The sequence below is a fragment of the Podarcis tiliguerta genome (genome assembly GCF_965153285.1).
Source record: "Podarcis tiliguerta genome assembly, chromosome: 3".
Classification (NCBI taxonomy): Eukaryota; Metazoa; Chordata; class Lepidosauria; order Squamata; family Lacertidae; genus Podarcis; species Podarcis tiliguerta.
Window position 1 is genome coordinate 116,838,300 of NC_139536.1, and position 17,447 is coordinate 116,855,746.

At 39.8% G+C, this 17,447-nt stretch overlaps 1 protein-coding gene across 7 annotated transcripts in view; it reads right to left on the reverse strand.

Moving 5' to 3' along the window:
• Positions 1–17,447, reverse strand: part of WDPCP (WD repeat containing planar cell polarity effector) — a 171,202-nt gene that overhangs the window by 95,782 nt on the left and 57,973 nt on the right. For all 7 annotated transcript variants that reach the window (XM_083435335.1, XM_083435332.1, XM_083435333.1 and 4 more), the window contains exons 7-8: positions 11,281–11,395; positions 6,551–6,684 (exon numbers count right to left, since the gene is read on the reverse strand). In XM_083435335.1, the coding sequence (XP_083291461.1) occupies positions 6,551–6,684; positions 11,281–11,395 (249 nt within the window). The remainder of the gene's footprint in view (positions 1–6,550; positions 6,685–11,280; positions 11,396–17,447) is intronic.

Genomic DNA, 17,447 nt, shown 5'->3' on the forward strand with positions numbered 1-17,447 from the left:
TTTTGCCAAGTAATATGGATGAGCTATAGCATCTTGCGTAAAGTTTATGTGGCTCTTGAGAATTGTGTGCCTCTATTCCTCCAAAAGGATTTGTGGAATTTATTATTCAAACTATGTTATTTTGGAGCATGGTTATTTGAAAACATGAGCAGTACACCATCTGGGTGACACATGCCAAGGAAATATAGATTGCACCACATTTCTGCTTAAGGAATTAATGGAAGGTTGATAGCTAGGGGGGTGGAAAAAACCTATCTTGCTATTGCTGGTCAGCAATAATCGAACCACTTTCTGGGGATTAAGCGCATGGCTAAGCCTACTGGACCAGACACTAGCAAAGGGCAGGGGGTCTTCTTATCAGAGAAATGCTTCTGGAGCCAGTCTCACTACATGACAGATTGCTTTCATATTCCTGTCTGCAAGGCAACAAAGGATGGCAGTAATGCGATAATGCCAGAGTGCAATGGGTGTTAAGAACCCGTTGCATTTATGTATTGTATTTAGTAAATAATCAGGCTCATCCAAATTGTGATCTCACCACTCAACCAAGGCCATTAAAAATCAAGGTTAATGCTTTAATAATCCTTTGCTGTTTTTTATGGCCAAAAGAACTTCTTTCTATTTGCATGGTCATAATATTATTGACCTCTTCATCCCCTGAATACACATCAAAAGGAACTGAAATCAAAGTAATTACCACTGTTGTTCTCTCACAGTAAACATTAACTCCTTGTACTCTCCCTTCTGACTCCTCAGTAAATTGAAATGGATTAAAAAGCTATTGGCAATGAAAAACTTGTAAAAGGTCAATGGTTTAACTTTCCAAGATGCTGGGAATTTAGAAGAATAAAAGGGGAAATGGGGTGGTAGTATTTTTAAGATGTGTGCTGACAGAGCTCACAATCAAATAAATTATTAGATATTAAAGTTAGTAATTTTCATTTTTTCCCCCTCTAAGGCTAATTGCTTTATCTGTAATTACCCCTCCAAAACTAACTTATTGTGTACTAATCTAGTTTCAATACAATGTTTTTAAGCTAATTATATTCTGTCTTTGCTGATATTTTTATGTAAACTATCCTGGAATTATTTTATATGAATTTTTTTCTATAATTTTTTTGGGGGGGTTTAATGTATAAATTTCCTAAATAAATAATAATGTGTGAATGACTGAGGGGTAAAGGTCAGAGAAGAAGGCCTTCCAAACGTACTCCCACTGCTCCCCACCTCTTTTACTCTATTTTGCCATCAAGGTGATGGTGCCTAGCAGTAGACACCTTTCCCATGGACCAATTCAGTAACTCAGACTCACACAATTACTAGTGGTGAAAGTTGTCTGAACAAGACAGCATCGGTCAGATCCCATCAGTTAAGAGCAAGATGAACAATGGAGAATAAATAGAGTTATAATATTCCACCCTTCCTGTGCTTGCTGGTTTCCCTCCTCTACATGTAAGCAGTGTACTGTGCCCCCCCCCCAAATGCAGAGGTGTTGGATTGAGTAATTAAGAAAAAATGAAATTAAGGGGGGAAATTAGTTTGTCTTTTTCAACTCTTGAGTTTTTTCAAGCTGTTTAATCTATGATACATTTTTTAAAAAGAAAATTACAATTCAATAACACTAAAGTGATACATAACATAATGCCACTTCCTATGCCGTATTCAGTTTTATAGGTAGTAGTTGTAAAAACATCGTCCCTTTGAACGTTTAAGACATGTATGCATCAATCGAAGGAAAGTAAAGATTAGAACTTCCAAACTCTTGCCAATAAGATGTCTCTCAGAACTAAACCACTACAATAGCCATAAAATAAAAATAGCTATAAAATAGGAGTCAAGTAGATATATTTGGTAGAATCTTTTCTGACACTTTATTGTACAGTTTGTTACAGAAGCAGCAGGTTTTTCATTGAAAATACCTATAAAGAAGAAAATGTAAATGCAAGTGTTAACTTTGCTGCTGGAGAAGATGACTTGGAAGGAGATCTTAAAAAAAAAGACTGACTCTATGAAATAAAAGAAAAAAGAAAGAATGGCAACCCAACATGGGATGCTGTCACTCCAAAGGGAAGGGGGCGTGGTCAGTGTCCGGACTCAGTGGCCTGGTTCACACAACATGCTAAACCGGAGCTTTCCAAACTTTTCATGTTGGTGACACACTTTTTAGACATGGATCATTTCACGACACAGTAATTCAGTTTTACTAGCAAATCAGAGGTTAAACTAACCCCTTTCCAGTCCCGGGAGGAGCGCGGAGAATGTTTGTGTGACACACTGCAGCCAACACTCTAATGTGTTGCGACACAGTTTGGAAAGCTCTGTGCTAAACCAAACCTTGGCTAAATGAGACCCTGCAAATCTGTAGGCTTGCAGAAAAGAGCGTGCAGTCACTCTGCTCCTCTCCAGTCTTTTTTTTACTGCCACACTAAATTAAGGCAAACTAAGCCAGGCTTCTGGTTAAATTTCCTCCTCACTAATTATGAGTTGTAGCCAACTTTTGTTCTTGAATCAAGGCCCTTTTGTGAGGAATTTTATCAAAAGCTTTCTTAAAGTCTATTAATTACAATGTCTACTAGATCACCCCTATCTAGATGCATATTGACACTCAAAGATCTCTAAAGGGTTAGTAAGACAGGACTTACATTTCAGTGCTGCCTCAATGAAGAGGAGGTGGAGGCAGCGTTCTCCGGGCAGTACTGTGTTCTTTGGCATGGGGATGTGGCAAGGCAGTAGTAGTAAGATGGGAGGAGCACTGGGGCAATAGCCCCACAAGTACATGTACGAGCCTGGAGCTCCCCCGACCTCATTGCTGCTACCTTACCCTGCCCAGACAAGCACATTGCTGCCACCAGAGCTGCGCCATTGTCTCCACCTCATACACAAGCCGCTCTTGCTGCCTTTCTAGAAGCTATGTTCATTTTTCTTCAACAAGTGTTGCTCTATCAGACATTGTTGAACTCAGGCAAGCCAGCATAACCAATGGTCAAGGATGATGGGAGTGACAAAGGTTCCATTTCTTTATACCACTTTGGTCTAGGAAGACTGTTCAGTGGCACATGGGTGCAGGAGTTGAACTGAGCAATGGCCTCCAGCCATCTGGTCCCAGTTTGCCATTCTCTTGGGTAATGGATACTACATACTATTAATTGGGGAACCTTACAAATTTAATGGTGTAAGCCTTGAAGGCGGGTACAGGTGTCACTGGAGCAGCAGTGCCTTGCGCCTTCTTTGGTCTCGTCTGTATCAATCTGGCAATATTGCCTGTATCAATCTGGATGAGTTCGCTGATTTTGTTGGGAACATGGTCTATGAATTCTCAGTTTTCCGTACGTTTTCTGATAGGCTGAAAACTGGAGCCTACTAAAAATATCAAAAAATAATCACCACATCTCATCTTTTGCCGCCCTGCAGCTAGGGCACTTAATGTGGCGAACACCTGGCTGCTACCATCCTCCTGCCCAGCTCAATTCCTGGGGAAACATAACAGACTGAAGACATTGTGAGCTTGGGCATCTCATAAGTAAGTTGCCACAAAGATGGGCTCAAGGTGCTGCATAAATTTTCCAAAACGAAGTCCAGAGTGTATCAGTGGGAACAGCTTGCAGAGTGAAACATGCAATGGGCAAAAGACAGCAGCATGGAAGCCACACAGCCCTCCTCCCCTCCTGTTTATAAGGTAAGTCTGGTTCTTTTGATACTTTTGTAGAAAAATTGAGAATAAATAACACGGTGAACTAACTGTGAAAAGTGAGGGCTTGTCCTTCCAAAGTGCTTCTCTGAATTTTATTTTTCTGCCAGGCTTGGAGGTGTACTGGGCCAGGGGGAGGGAGTCCTTTAAGAAACCTCCTTTAAGTGCCAGATGCAGATATAACTATCTATTCATAATTTCAAAATAAGAGTGCCATTACTTATTGTTCTATAAATACCTTGGTACAGCCTGTGACCATATGTACAGATCACAGTCTAACCTAATAAATCTGCAAAGAGTCTCCTGCATTATCATTTTAAAACTGTTAACATATTCCAGACTGAATTTCCACTGTGCCCTCAACTAGCAACTTTATTTTTGAAACATCAAATCTGAGGAAGAGTTCTGTTAAACTCAAAATGCAGCTTACTGATTTGTGATTTTAGATGGTCCTAATAAATATTGTGTTATTGATACTGCTTTCGCTCTCCCCGCCCCCGCAATGGATCAAAGCTGTCTGTGTTTTTTCCTTCTTTTCTTAAATAGTTATAATGTTTCTGGCATAATATGTATTGGGCTATGCATATGGGTCCAGAAACATGGTTAGAAAATAAATTATCAAAGCAGATGCCCTCCCAATATAGCTTTGCAGTTAGGCTAAACGTCCACAGATCATGATCATGGGTACTAAAAGCCCATGCTTAACAAATACTCAGCCAGGCACAAGTGTGCATCATTTTGAAGTAAACAACATATCAGCTCAGTTCCTTGTGAACAGTGAACTGTCTCAAATCCATGTTACAGAGGTTGGATCAATCTTGCAAACACAAGTCAGTGCTGAAAGGAGGCCTTGAACTGAAACAGCCTGGAAAATGTATTTGATGTCCATTCTAGCAGAGAGTATTCCCAACAAACAAGTTATAATTTAATGTGGTAAAAAGTGTAACATAATCCAAGAAAAGCCAGCCTTACTGCTATAAACCCGATTAAGCAAAAATAAAATAAAAGAAGAAAAAAGTGGCAGGATGAAAAAATATTGGTGAGCAAAACATTTTCCTGCATTCTGCATTCTAGTACCACTTAGGGTGAGGGGAGGAGGGATTCTTTCGATGCACTAGAGACCAGCCTCTTTACTAATCTCCACTCTGTATTTTGAAAAGAGACAATATGAAATAAAAAAGTTTACTTATTTGCTTTGAAGAATCTCCAGCCTCATATTTTGTACATTTTCCAGATACGTTAAGAAGGGGAAAATTCATTCAAAACCCCTGTATCAAAGCTAAATAGCACATATCATCTGGATTCTGGATCTCTGTCGCATACAGTAACCTCCTCTACAGCATTCATGCATAAAGGTGGGTGGGCTGCCATATCCAGCCAGATTTGCAGAAGACTTGACCGCTTAACACTTGCCTTAGACCCTCCCAATTATTATCATTTGCAAAGATTATCATCATTTGTACCATTATTTTATTTTAAATTACTATACTGTTGTGAATATCTGTGCTCTCCAGTTCCATGGTGTTATGTTTCCAAGGGGTTGCTCAAGAGCAGGCCAGGCAAATATCTCCCTACTTGGCTGTGAAGCCTTGGTTTTGCTGCCAAAATAAACTTTATCTGTCCGGAGCGCCACTCTCCCGTGGCTAACTCAATTGCTGGCAGAATCTGTGGTTCCTAAACTTTCTCCAGCAAAGCAGCTTCTTGACGCCCAGTCTGCGCCTCCCCTCTCTGCATGGATGCCTTCTGCGCAAGGAGGGCGTGGGCAGCGGAGGACCCCTTTCCTCCCCGCTTCTCCCAGGCAAGGAGTCCTGGGACCGCCTGGCCACTTCCGACTCCTGCACCTCCTCTCCACTGGAGGCGTGTTCACTCTCCTCCGTTGAAGAGGGGCTACTTCCCACGATCCCTGTAGGCTCTCTATAATTCATTTGGCTTTTGCTCTCTCCCTCCTGAACTGATGGCAGTTCCCTGACACATGGTGAGCAAATTATCTCTGTTTTAGAAACAAATATAGGAGATACTAGATTACTAACTCAAGACAGAAACCCATTTTATTTAGAATCCTATACTATAGATGCTTAGCATAATAGTTATGATACGATAATCAATATGATAATCTTTATTGTCATTGTCCCATACAGAACAATGAAATTGAAAAAAATCTACATCAGTTATTCAAAAACCAACAAGCCTGCTATCCCAGCTATTCCAACCTGGTTAGCCCCCTAAGAACTCTGATACCCCATAATTACAGTAAATACAATATACTCCCACAGAGACTCCTTACACTGCGTTTAAAACCAAAATTGCATTTGGATAGAAACTGTTTCTCAGGCGGCTAGTCCCAGTCTTTATAACCCTGTACCTTCTTCCAGAAGGCAAAAGCTGAAAGAGATCATTTCCGGGGTGTGCACTATCCTGCACTATCTCTGCAGTTTTCTTATGGCACCTGGAAGCATAGATTTGATCCCAGGTGGGAAGAGTGCACCCAATTATTCTCTCCACAGTCTTTACAACTGGACAGCATTGTTTTCTTCCCTAACTGTGCGCACACACCCAAACCACACACAGAGACCATAAGTTAATACACTCTCAACAGTACAATGGTAAAATGCCATCCAGTTAATCCAAGAGTGGTCTGCCTAAAGTTACTTTATCTCTGGGAGTCATTTAAAAGAGTTATCTATAATACTTGGCTGTTTCAAGCTTCAGTTTTTTTAAAAAAACTAGAACCTTTCAAATAGTTACAATTTCAAAATTAGTTTTGGATATTTTAGTAAGTGACACTTATTACCTACCCACTCTTAGTATACGTTTGCCCATAATTATAATGACCAAACTTGCAAACATCACAGGTGGTTGTACCTTAAAATCCAAGGAGGAGAGTTTTTCAAGCTTTATGTTTGCATCAGGAGAATTTGTCTTCTTTGTGAACTGAATAAAGCAGAGTTTGCTTTGCTCCCAAAAGGACAAGATCATGAAACTGTCTGTAAGAACAGCTGAAAAACAAAGAAAAACTGTCAACACTGTAATACCTGACTGTCACCACCAAGAAAACAAATTACTGAAGTCTCCACTGAGACACTGGGGAAAGAAAAGCAAATTTTCAATGCTACACCTTAAAATATTACATTCAGCCTTCTGTGATCTCCTAAAGGACAGCAGTGTTTCATCTTCTCAGGATCTTGCTGGAAATGAGAAATAAAGCTTAGGGGGTACTCAGATTAAGTACAGCTAAATAAATTATCATATTCCAAATCCCTTCTGTAATATAATAATGCTTTCTCATCCTATATTCATTTCTTCTTCAGTTATTCTAGAATTTGAAATCTAACTCTTTTATGATAGCTTTCACTGTTATTCAGCTGCAATCAAGCATACATGGGGGGGAAAGTACCAGAGAGGTGGCAGATTCGACTACAGCAGTTGAGTTTCTTGCAGCTGTTGAGTCAAAGGACAGACAAATCTGGGAAGTTTTCACATACAACATACCAGAAGTGAATTGTCCCAACTGTCTGCCTTCTGAAGTTTAGAAAACTGCCAATATGCAGAAAGTACTACTACAGATAAAGTGTGAAAGTGTTCAGCATTTGTTGTCAAGAACTGACCTCCTTGCTAACCATCGCATCAGGCCTATGCTACTCATTTTAATTTCTACACAGATGCTACACTGAATTTAGAATATCTCTCCCTAAAACTTTCTGTATGTTATCACACTGCCAAGGAGTGTGGTGGAGTCTCCTTCTTTGGAGGTCTTTAAGCAGAGGCTTGACAACCATATGTGAGGAGTGCTCTGATGGTGTTTCCTGCTTGGCAGGGGGTTGGACTTGATGGCCCTTGTGGTCTCTTCCAACTCTATGATTCTATGATTCCATTCTATGATATAAATCTCTTGGAAGTAGCCTCAGGATGAATAAAATTTAAATTACTTACAGATGTTAAAGAAAGAGGAGGTTTCTCTCTACCAGATCTGAAATTGTATTATGAAGCTTCTTGCCTTTGTTGGTTAAGGGATTGGATATTGTTTAAAATAACAGATCTATTAGATGTGGAAGGATTTGATAACAGATTTAGGTGGCAAATTTATGGTATAAGAAGGTAAAAGTTCACAAAGGTTTTTTGAACCACATAATTCGAAAATCAATATATGAGGTGTGGAATAGATATAAGAGTTTATTAGAGCGTAAAATGCCATGGTGGTTGTCGCTGTTGGAGGCAACAACTATAAAAAAAGTTAAATGTGGGGAAAAATGGGCCACCCGTGGAGATTTGGTGATGGAAATAGATAATCAGTGGAAATTAAAACCTTATGAGGAAGTTAAAAATCTGGTATATGATTGGTTGCGTTATTGTCAAATAAATGAAGTGTTTAAAGATAAAAAGAAAAATGAATTTGAATATAAAAGATCCAGGTTTGAACTGGATTTATTAAGCAATAAAGCAAAAATATTGTGAAAAATGTATAAGTTACTATTGGAATGGCATACAAATGATGAAGAAGTTAAATCTGCAATGATACATTGGGCAAAAGATATTGGTCATAATATACAGTTAGAAGATTGGGAAAGGATGTGGAAAGATGGAATAAATTTTACTGCATGCAGTTTGCTTAAAGAAAATATAATGAAAATGATGTACAGATGGTACTTAACACCAGTGAAATTAGCAAAAATGTATAGAACAAATAATAAATGCTGGAAATGTAAAAAAAAAGAAGGTACCTTTTATCATATGTGGTGGGTTTGTAAGGAGGTGAAGGCTTTTTGGAAAATGATATACGTTTATAAAAAACCCCAGAAGCTTTCTTGATAGGTATTGTAGGTAGAGAAATACACAAGCAAGATAAAGCATTGTTTTTATATTCAACAACTGCAGCAAGAATATTATTAGCCCAAAGATGGAAACAAGAAGAGATACCAATGAAAGAAGTGTGGCAGATGAAACTATTGGACTATGCAGAATTTGTGAAATTGACGGGGAAAATTTGGAACCAGCAGGACCAGACTTTTCTGAAAGACTGGAATAAATTTATGTTATATCTGAAAGACAATTGTAAACAATTGACATCGCTAGGAGGGTTACAAGAAGTTTTGTAAGGTTAAATGATTATGAATTATTATTAAGTATAATATATCAATGATTGATAAAGACTAAGGTTTAATAATAATAAAAGCTTACAAAAATGCAATATTAGAGAGTAGGTGGGAAAACCAAAAGTCGGGGATGAGGGAAGTCTTAGGCTTATATAGCCAAAAATATTGTTTTGATGATTATAGAAAAATGATGTTATGCTGGAAAATATTTGTAAAACCTTATAAAAATTATTATAAATAACAAAAACAAATCTCACAGCAGCCAACTAAACACAGCCAACCATACCTTGGGCCCCACACCCAAACTCTCTCACTACTAAGAAAATATAGAAACAGAAACAGAAAGAGAACCCACCCAAATGATGGTGACATAAAAACCCCACACTAAATATAAGAATATGTTTACCACTTCTCTCCCCTATTCCCCCTCTTTTCTCCTTCCCTAACCTTGTATATAGAACACTAATGCCTCACATCATATGTAACTGATATATAGAAAAACTTTACAATAAGAAAAAAGAGACAATGCACATACTTCTGTAAATCAAGAAAATCTAAATAAATAAATAATCCCCTCCCCAGTTTTATTGTTCATGAGATGTCAAAGGTATGGCAATCTGCACCTTTTAGTTTTCATGACCTGTCCAAGGATTTGAACCTGGGTCCCCAATCCGAATACAGGATCCTACCCACTATGTATTTAAATTTATTCAATTAATTGATTAGTTTGTTTTCCCTAGTGGAGCTGTAATTTTAAACTGCTCAGATGGCAGTTAAATTAAATACAGTATGTAATGTATAGCAGTAAAGGCTAGATGAAAGCTATGTATGAACAGTACAGTACACTGTTTAGGAGTGACAAGTACAACTTAAGTTAAAGGATCTTTCTGTTATACGGATTTGGCTCAAGACACAAGTTGTTACCTATTCTAGGTAGAGTGGCAAATGTGCCTCTTTCAAGCTTTAACTACTCGAACCAAGCAGGTTCTGTCACCAATGGGAAGTACATTAGCACCAATAAATATAAAATCTGCTTACTGCTTGGGAACATAAACAATGCTAATATCCTTTCTGGAAGAAAGCCTCTGTCAAGGTATTATTCTAAAGAAAGCTTTGAACTGAGTTTACCTCAGACTTTTGTAACTGCAAGCCATTCAAATACTGTCTATGGGGCATGAGAGACAAAAATTGCAGCCCCAGTATTGAAGCAAGTTTACTGATACAACATAAGTCAATCCATTAAAATGCATTAAACCCAATGAAAGTATAAAAATGTTCATCTGCTATATCTAAGGAACAATAAAAACCAAAGGCCCAGGAAGGCTCAAGTGAACAGATGAGTTTTCACTAGCTGACAAAATATCACTTCTTCCAGTGTCTTTCAAATACAGGAAAAAACACATATTTCCTATTTTGCAATTCATCATATGTTTTCTGGACAACTGTACATACTATTTGATTGCTGTAACAGTTAATGCATACTAGTTTACAACAAAGTACAGCTTTGTTTCAGCTAGAAGCATAATCTGGAACCTAGTATCAAGCAGTCCTTTTATAAGACAGAATTAGATCTACTTAGAAGGGTAATTGTGAAATTAATGTATTTCTGTACAGTGCTTTCCACATACATGCAAAAACATGGTGTAAGATTATTTAAAGACTAGGGCTGCAATTTTTATCCATCATGTCCCTCAGACAGTATTTAGTTTTCAAAGTCTATTTTTTTAAAAAAGGGATTGTTTCCCTCAGATAAGGGTGCTCACAAGAGAAGCATAGAAGCAAGAGCTCAACAGGTGCTATTTGACGGTACATTGCACTTGGCACATGAAGGTTCCATTAGTTATCCTGACTAATAACAACTGATAGATATCCTCTAAGATTTTGTCTAATACCATTTTAAAAGCCACATGCTTTGTGTTCATTTTTTTTCAATGGGTAAGGAATAGGAACCTATGCTCTTGAAGTTCCCCTAACATATTAAGGATCTCAAGTGAGGACGACTGGAAGAAGCCCTCTTTCTGAGATCTTGGGACACTGCTTTCAGTCACAGCTGACAGTACTGGGAAGAACATATTTAAAATGACCAAGTCAATTTATACTGTAATCTAACATTATTACTGAACCTTTAGATGCAGGCCACACAGAAAACTTTACTGTTGTATTACTGTTTATTTCAAGTCATTGTACTAATATAGAACAAAGCTCTCAGATGGGAGGAAATTACATGTGCTAAACTTGAATACCTTTGGGGGAAATTATACAAGGAACTGAGATTTAGAAACAAATGTAACAGTTGATAAGAATAGAAACTTTGATGTTAAATATTTTTCCTAAAGTGGTTTTGGTCCTGAGGGTGGCAACTGTGGCATTAAATGCAATTACTTGTTGTGTTGCCAAGTCCCCAGTGGTAATAATTGCTCTATTGACATACTATAATTGACATACTATTCCTCCTGTTCCACTGCAAATGTAGGGAAGTGAATTGCACATGGGTATAATTACCATCGCTGATAGTGTCGCAGATGAGCTTCCCCATCAGGGTTCTGTCAATCACCACTCGCTCCAGCTGTGGCCCTGAAAGGCCTAGGGATACCAGTACACCTGAATGAAAGAGGAGCTGAACCAAATTGGGGGGGGGGGAGAGAGAGAGATGCAACTTGTCAGTAGAGAATGATATGTTCCACAATACCTTTTATCATCTATATTTTTATAGATTTCATATACTACCGCTTGGCTGGCAAAACAGATTAGGTGCACCACAAGAAATGAATAAAGAGAGAGAGAAGAGAAAAAGCAAAAACATACCGAGCTTTGACTACATCTGTTCCAACTATGCATGAAATGCTTCACTATAGGATATAATTCCCCATAATTTGCATGGAAAATAGTAACTGCAGATGCTGCTATTCACGGCTGTAATCCTTCCCCAAGCTACAGCCCAGTGAAAATTTGGATAAGCAAAGAAGACACCATAGATTTGAACCTGTGAGGTGGAGTTACTTGATAACTTACATTCATGTGCTCTGCACAATCAGTTAACCACTCATTGGGCCAATGAAAACAATAATCCAAAGGTATATTAAAAACCCAGAAAATAGGAACAGAGAAGTAAGGAGAGAAAGAGAACAGGTGCACAAAATAGGACATCCATGCTTAATTTGTACACTTTGCACACAAAAAATGTTCTTGCTCTTGTTAACATAGCACTACTGCAATCAAGGAGCATTTTAAAGGTGACTTCTGTGGCTCTGCAATGTGGACATAGGCAGTAGGGTTTTTTCCTTTAAAAAGGGATTGGTGCACATTACAAATATCTTGTTTTTGTGTTCTACCATGGGGTGGGGAACCAGCAGTCCATGAATCAAATCCAGCCTGGCATGGAGCCCTGGCTTGTGAGACCATTTTCCCCAGCCACATCCATGTGCCCCACCACTGATGTTAGATGTGACATCAGATGCGGGACAGGCAGAGACGCATCTGGATTGGTGGGGAACTCACTTGCACAGCTGATCTCTGCAGAGAACCAGGTGGGATTCAGCCTGTCATAATACCGAGTGATTGACAAGTGGGGCTGGAGGAAGAATGGTTCCCCACTCCTGTTGAGCAAGGAGTGTCATTTTACTCCACACTATATAGCAGGGGCGGGGGGGGGGGATTATTGCCCCTGCTCCTTGCAGACCATGACTGACAAATGGTTAGAGCCACCCACCTGTCAATCACCTGATGAGTCTGAGAGGGAGAGAGAGAGCGCACACATTTTACAAGAGACCTGGCAAGACACAACTTGGAAAGCCTCTTTTAAAGCACTCGTTGTGGAACACTTTGGAGGGGCCTGCAGATGTTCAGCTAACCCAGGTTTCTACCTGTCCCAGGTTGGCAATCCAGATGTTGGACTACAACTCCCATCATCCCTGAGCATTGGCCATAAGCACATAAGAATAGTCCTGCTATCCTATTACAAACTTATGAACAGATTGCTATGCAGACAATTAACACAGAGGCCTCCTTTATCTCAACCAATTTAAGTGTGTGCTCAGAACAAGCTTCTTGTGGAGGAACCTTTAACAGCTGAAGTCAAAACCCCCAATGCAAGGTGAAGATTTTCTTGCACTTCTCTGGATCAGGATCAACTATGTTAGATAATCAATCGGTATCAAAAGATAGCAGAATGAACTTTATGAGAAAAACAACTAATGTGAGCATTTGAGTGGTATGTAGCCAAGAAAGAAAGGTGCAACCAGCTCAGCCGTGGACATAAAGTGAACTGACAGTAATATGCTTCACTGGACTTTTGTGAGGATGAATAAGATAAAACTTATAAAGCTGTTTCAGCTATATAAATCAAATGTATTCCAGTATTTATTTGTTTAGTGCCATCAAAGTACAGGCATTTAACACAGTATAAAAAGTTTGTACAAAGGATTGCTTCTGAAATGGTTCACAAGTTCAAACAAAAACATAATCCTGCTGTTCAGATCTTTCTAAATGCATATCCAGATCAAGCAGTTCTGATTTAGTTTGTGGTTTTAGAAATAGAACAACCTCTTTTTCCGTTAATCTAGTGAGTATCTTTTTGTATAATCATCAGCTTCCCCAGTTATGGCAGATGTCCTTTAAGGTTTTGTCCTAGTAAAAATGTTAGACACAGTCACACTCTACCAGCACTTATGGCAACCTTTCAAAACTTCAATTTATCCTTATGTTGCAGTTGGATTAGATAAAATCACAATTTATTCTCAAGTTGATAATGTGATCTTACAGCTCAGAGGTGTTCGGCTGGTTCTTATAATTGCCCCCAAAATATAAATGATAAAGTTTTTGAAGAACAACAAAACTCTCTAGAAGTTGAGTAGGCTAGTTTGTAGGCCAGGTGGAAAAATGGTTGACCTCTGTACTCCATACTGAGGCATGCTCAAGAAAGCAACGTATCATTAATCCAGAAAAATAGATTCCACTATGCCAAAGAACCCTGGGAAGTACCACATACCACCAAGTCTTCTTGACAAGTTTCACATATTAGTATGTGAGAGAATAAATATACCACCTGATTGCAGCAACAAGAGATTGCCACAAAATCTATCTTGGGGGTGTGGAGGAGGAACAGAAAAGCCAAGGCCCAAATGCTAAGGGCCCAAAAATTCCTACAAAAAAGTATTTCAAACACAATAGAATATTTTTCCAATGTGACTTAACTTCCTTATGCCAACAACCACTATGCCGCAGCAGTGCCAGTGCCAGATCTGCATAGTGTAGTCATAATTCTAAGCATTCCCAGGTGCAATGTTGAAAGCAAAGCAATACTAGCAGAAACATGACATAATATAGTAATACTGACAAGCTACAGTGTATTGGGCAATTCTGTTATCATTCATTCCAACGTGAAGCATCAATACCCCATATGATCCATGCTTGGTAGGTAACAAACATGCAGTGACAGCAGATATGCCATGATGATGTCATGGAACCCTGTCCATAACTCCTATAACAAATAAATCATGAGGGTAATTTCATGATAATGTCAACCTACAGACTAATTTTTCATTTCTTCTTTGAGGTTCTTAGCAAGCATTAAGAAACCGTGATTACATATTAACTGAAAAGTTTTTCACACGCAATATTTATTGTGACCAACATAACAACACAATGATGCAACATAAATGTACTGTCAAGTATGTCATTTAAACCTCTTTTTAGGGCTGTCCTATTTTCTTCCCTGAGAAATTTATAATTATTTGAGGAGTAATCCTATGCACAAGAAACTTGAGTAAGCAAGTTAAGCTAGAGTAAAGTTATAACAGATCCAAACTCCATTCATCAGCAGAGCTGCTGCTGCTGAAGCCTGGCAGAGGGAAAACAAGTCTTTTAGCACTGTATCCTAGGTTGCCAGATCATGCAACGTAGCTGAACAAGCTTAAGATTCATCCCAAGCCCCACTGTCTGGTTTTGCTTCTGCTACATCCTCAGAGCACCCCTTTTGGCTGAGTCCCAGCTGTGCTGTGATGAGCAAGTTACACCACTGTATCTTCAGCTGAGTCAGGGTTGGGGAATTAAAGCTAACAGAGCTCCATTGCATCTAAGTTGCTGATCCCAGTGGATCCAGTCATAGCGTTATCTATAATCCCCAGAAGAGCCCCCCCAATTCTTGTTAGAGGCTCCCATTGTCCACTAAATGATGCTTACAACCACAGGTTCCAGAGCTTCACTCCGACTGCATTTCAATCAGCCTGCAAACCAAACACATCCTGCAACCATCTTCAAATAACAATTTTAAAACAACAACAGAAGAATAGTGCCATTCCCACAACAGTGAGCCTGCTGGATAGGAAGCTTGAACCCAGAGGCAACTGAGAAGGTTCATGTACACAATGTGAATAATTCCATACACATGTGGCAGCAATATGTCACATCAGAAACCTCTGTCAGGCCACTCACTTGCATGTATGCAATTTCTTGTTGCCTAAAGGTTACCAGAAGAGTGCTTAAATATAAAGCTGCACTGTACACCATCAAAACTAGAGGAAATAAGCTCAAAACCTTTAGAAAGAATCACTCAGAACAGTGGACAGGTAAAGGTAAAGGTGAAGGTAAGGTAAAGGACCCCTGGGCAGTTAAGTCCAGTCAAAGGCGACTATGGGGTGTGGTGCTCATCTCGCTTCAAACCGAGGGAGCCGATGTTTGTTTGCAGACAGCTTTCCAGGTCATGTGGCCAGCAGCACTAAACCACTTCTGGCGCAATGGGACATCATGACGGAAACCAGAGCGCACGGAAACACCTTTTACCTTCCCGCTGCAGCAGTACCTATTTATCTACTTGCACTGGCATGCTTTCCAACTGCTAGGTTGGCAGAACCTGGGACAGAGCAACAGGAGCTCACCCCACCGTACAGATTTGAACTGACGACTTTCTGATCAGCAAGCCCTAGGCTCAGTGGTTTATACCACAGTGCCACCCGCATGCACAAATAATAATAGAACAACTGTAAGGCAATTCAAGCAGGTTTGTGAGGTTTTCATTCACTCTCTTCCACTCGTATTCCCTTATGGTAACATTAGCCTTCTACAGTGGTGCCCCGCAAGACGAATGCCTCTCAAGACGGAAAACCCGCTAGACGAAAGGGTTTTCCGTTTTGGAGGTGCTTCGCAGGACGTATTTCTCTATGGGCTTGCTTCGCAAGACGAAAATGTCTTGCGATTCCTGGGGTTTTTTTTCCGCTCCCCACCCCCTTTTTCTAAGGCACTAAGCTGCTAATAGCCTTTTAGCAGCTAATCCGCTAATCCCTTAAGCCTTTAATAGCCGCTAATAGCCGCTAAACTGCTAATAGCGCTAATCCGCTAATGGGCTTGCTTCGCAAGACGAAAAAACCGCTAGACGAAGAGACTCACGGAACGGATTCTTTTCATCTTGCGAGGCACCACTGTATATTGGTTTTATGTGTTACTGTTTCAGAAATTGGATGCAGATGTTTTCAGGCAGGATAGATTTGAGCATTGTCTGGGTCCTAGTGCCCCTACCGCTTTTTTGTGCTCCGTTCTATTGCTGCTGGTGGCTGCTTATCACTCAGGCTGCAAGGAGGAGCGCTTTTACACAGCTAATGGCGAATCCCCTGCAATCCAAGTCCTCCTCACTTGCTCAAATCTATTCTGCCTCAAAACAAGGAGCGTGCTCCTTGTCCCTTGAGTGCTTTTCCTTCCCTCCCCACTTAAAACGTGGTTACAAAGCACGGATCCACATGGATCCTCAGGATTTTTGCACTGGGTCACCCCAAATTCACCATGAGATCACATAGCATGTCCATGGCTACAGCCTGCACCAAAAAACACACACGCACCCACTGTTTCATGGGGCCGCAATGGTGCAAAAACGTGGTTACAAAGCATGGATCCACATGGATCCTCAGGATTTTTGCATTGGGTTAGGATTAGATGTGTGCGTGTTATGGTCAGATGCGTGTTATAGAGCGAAAAATACGGTACCTTCCCACTGGTAAGCGGTCCCTATTTATCTACTTGCACCCGGAGGTGCTTTCGAACTGCTAGGTTGGCAGGCGCTGGGACCGAACGACGGGAGTGCACCCCGCCGCGGGGGTTCGAACCGCCGACCATGCGATCGGCAAGTCCTAGGCGCTGAGGTTTTACCCACAGCGCCACCCGCGTCCCTGGGAACACTTGATAGGTAGTATTAAAAACTACTTTGATGGTAAGCTAAAACGCAAGGGCAGCATAAGCATTATGTAAGCATTGGACACTTCTTAAATATAATATCTGCAGAATTGTCTTAATTTTAGAATTGTTCTTGTATGCTGCTAAATAGATTTCAAAACCAAAATATCACCTGTTCATACTTGTCATAATACTCATCTTTCAAGCTATGCACAAGTAAATGTGCATACCACCAAATCAGAGTTCAGTTCTACTAACAGAAACTTGTAAAATAAATAAATGTGTTGCATTCTTTATAGACACATGCAAGTCAAAATCATTGTTAGTGTAATGGTTTTATTTTACTCATCTCCCCCTCACAAGGAGCAAACATACTTAAAACAACACACAATAAATATTTCTGTGGGTAAGTAGATCCAACTATTTGCAATCTCAAAGAAGGAAAGAGTGCAACCCATGCTTGGCTTTTGGGCCCAGGAAGGTGTGGAAGGCTTAAAATATTGGGAGAG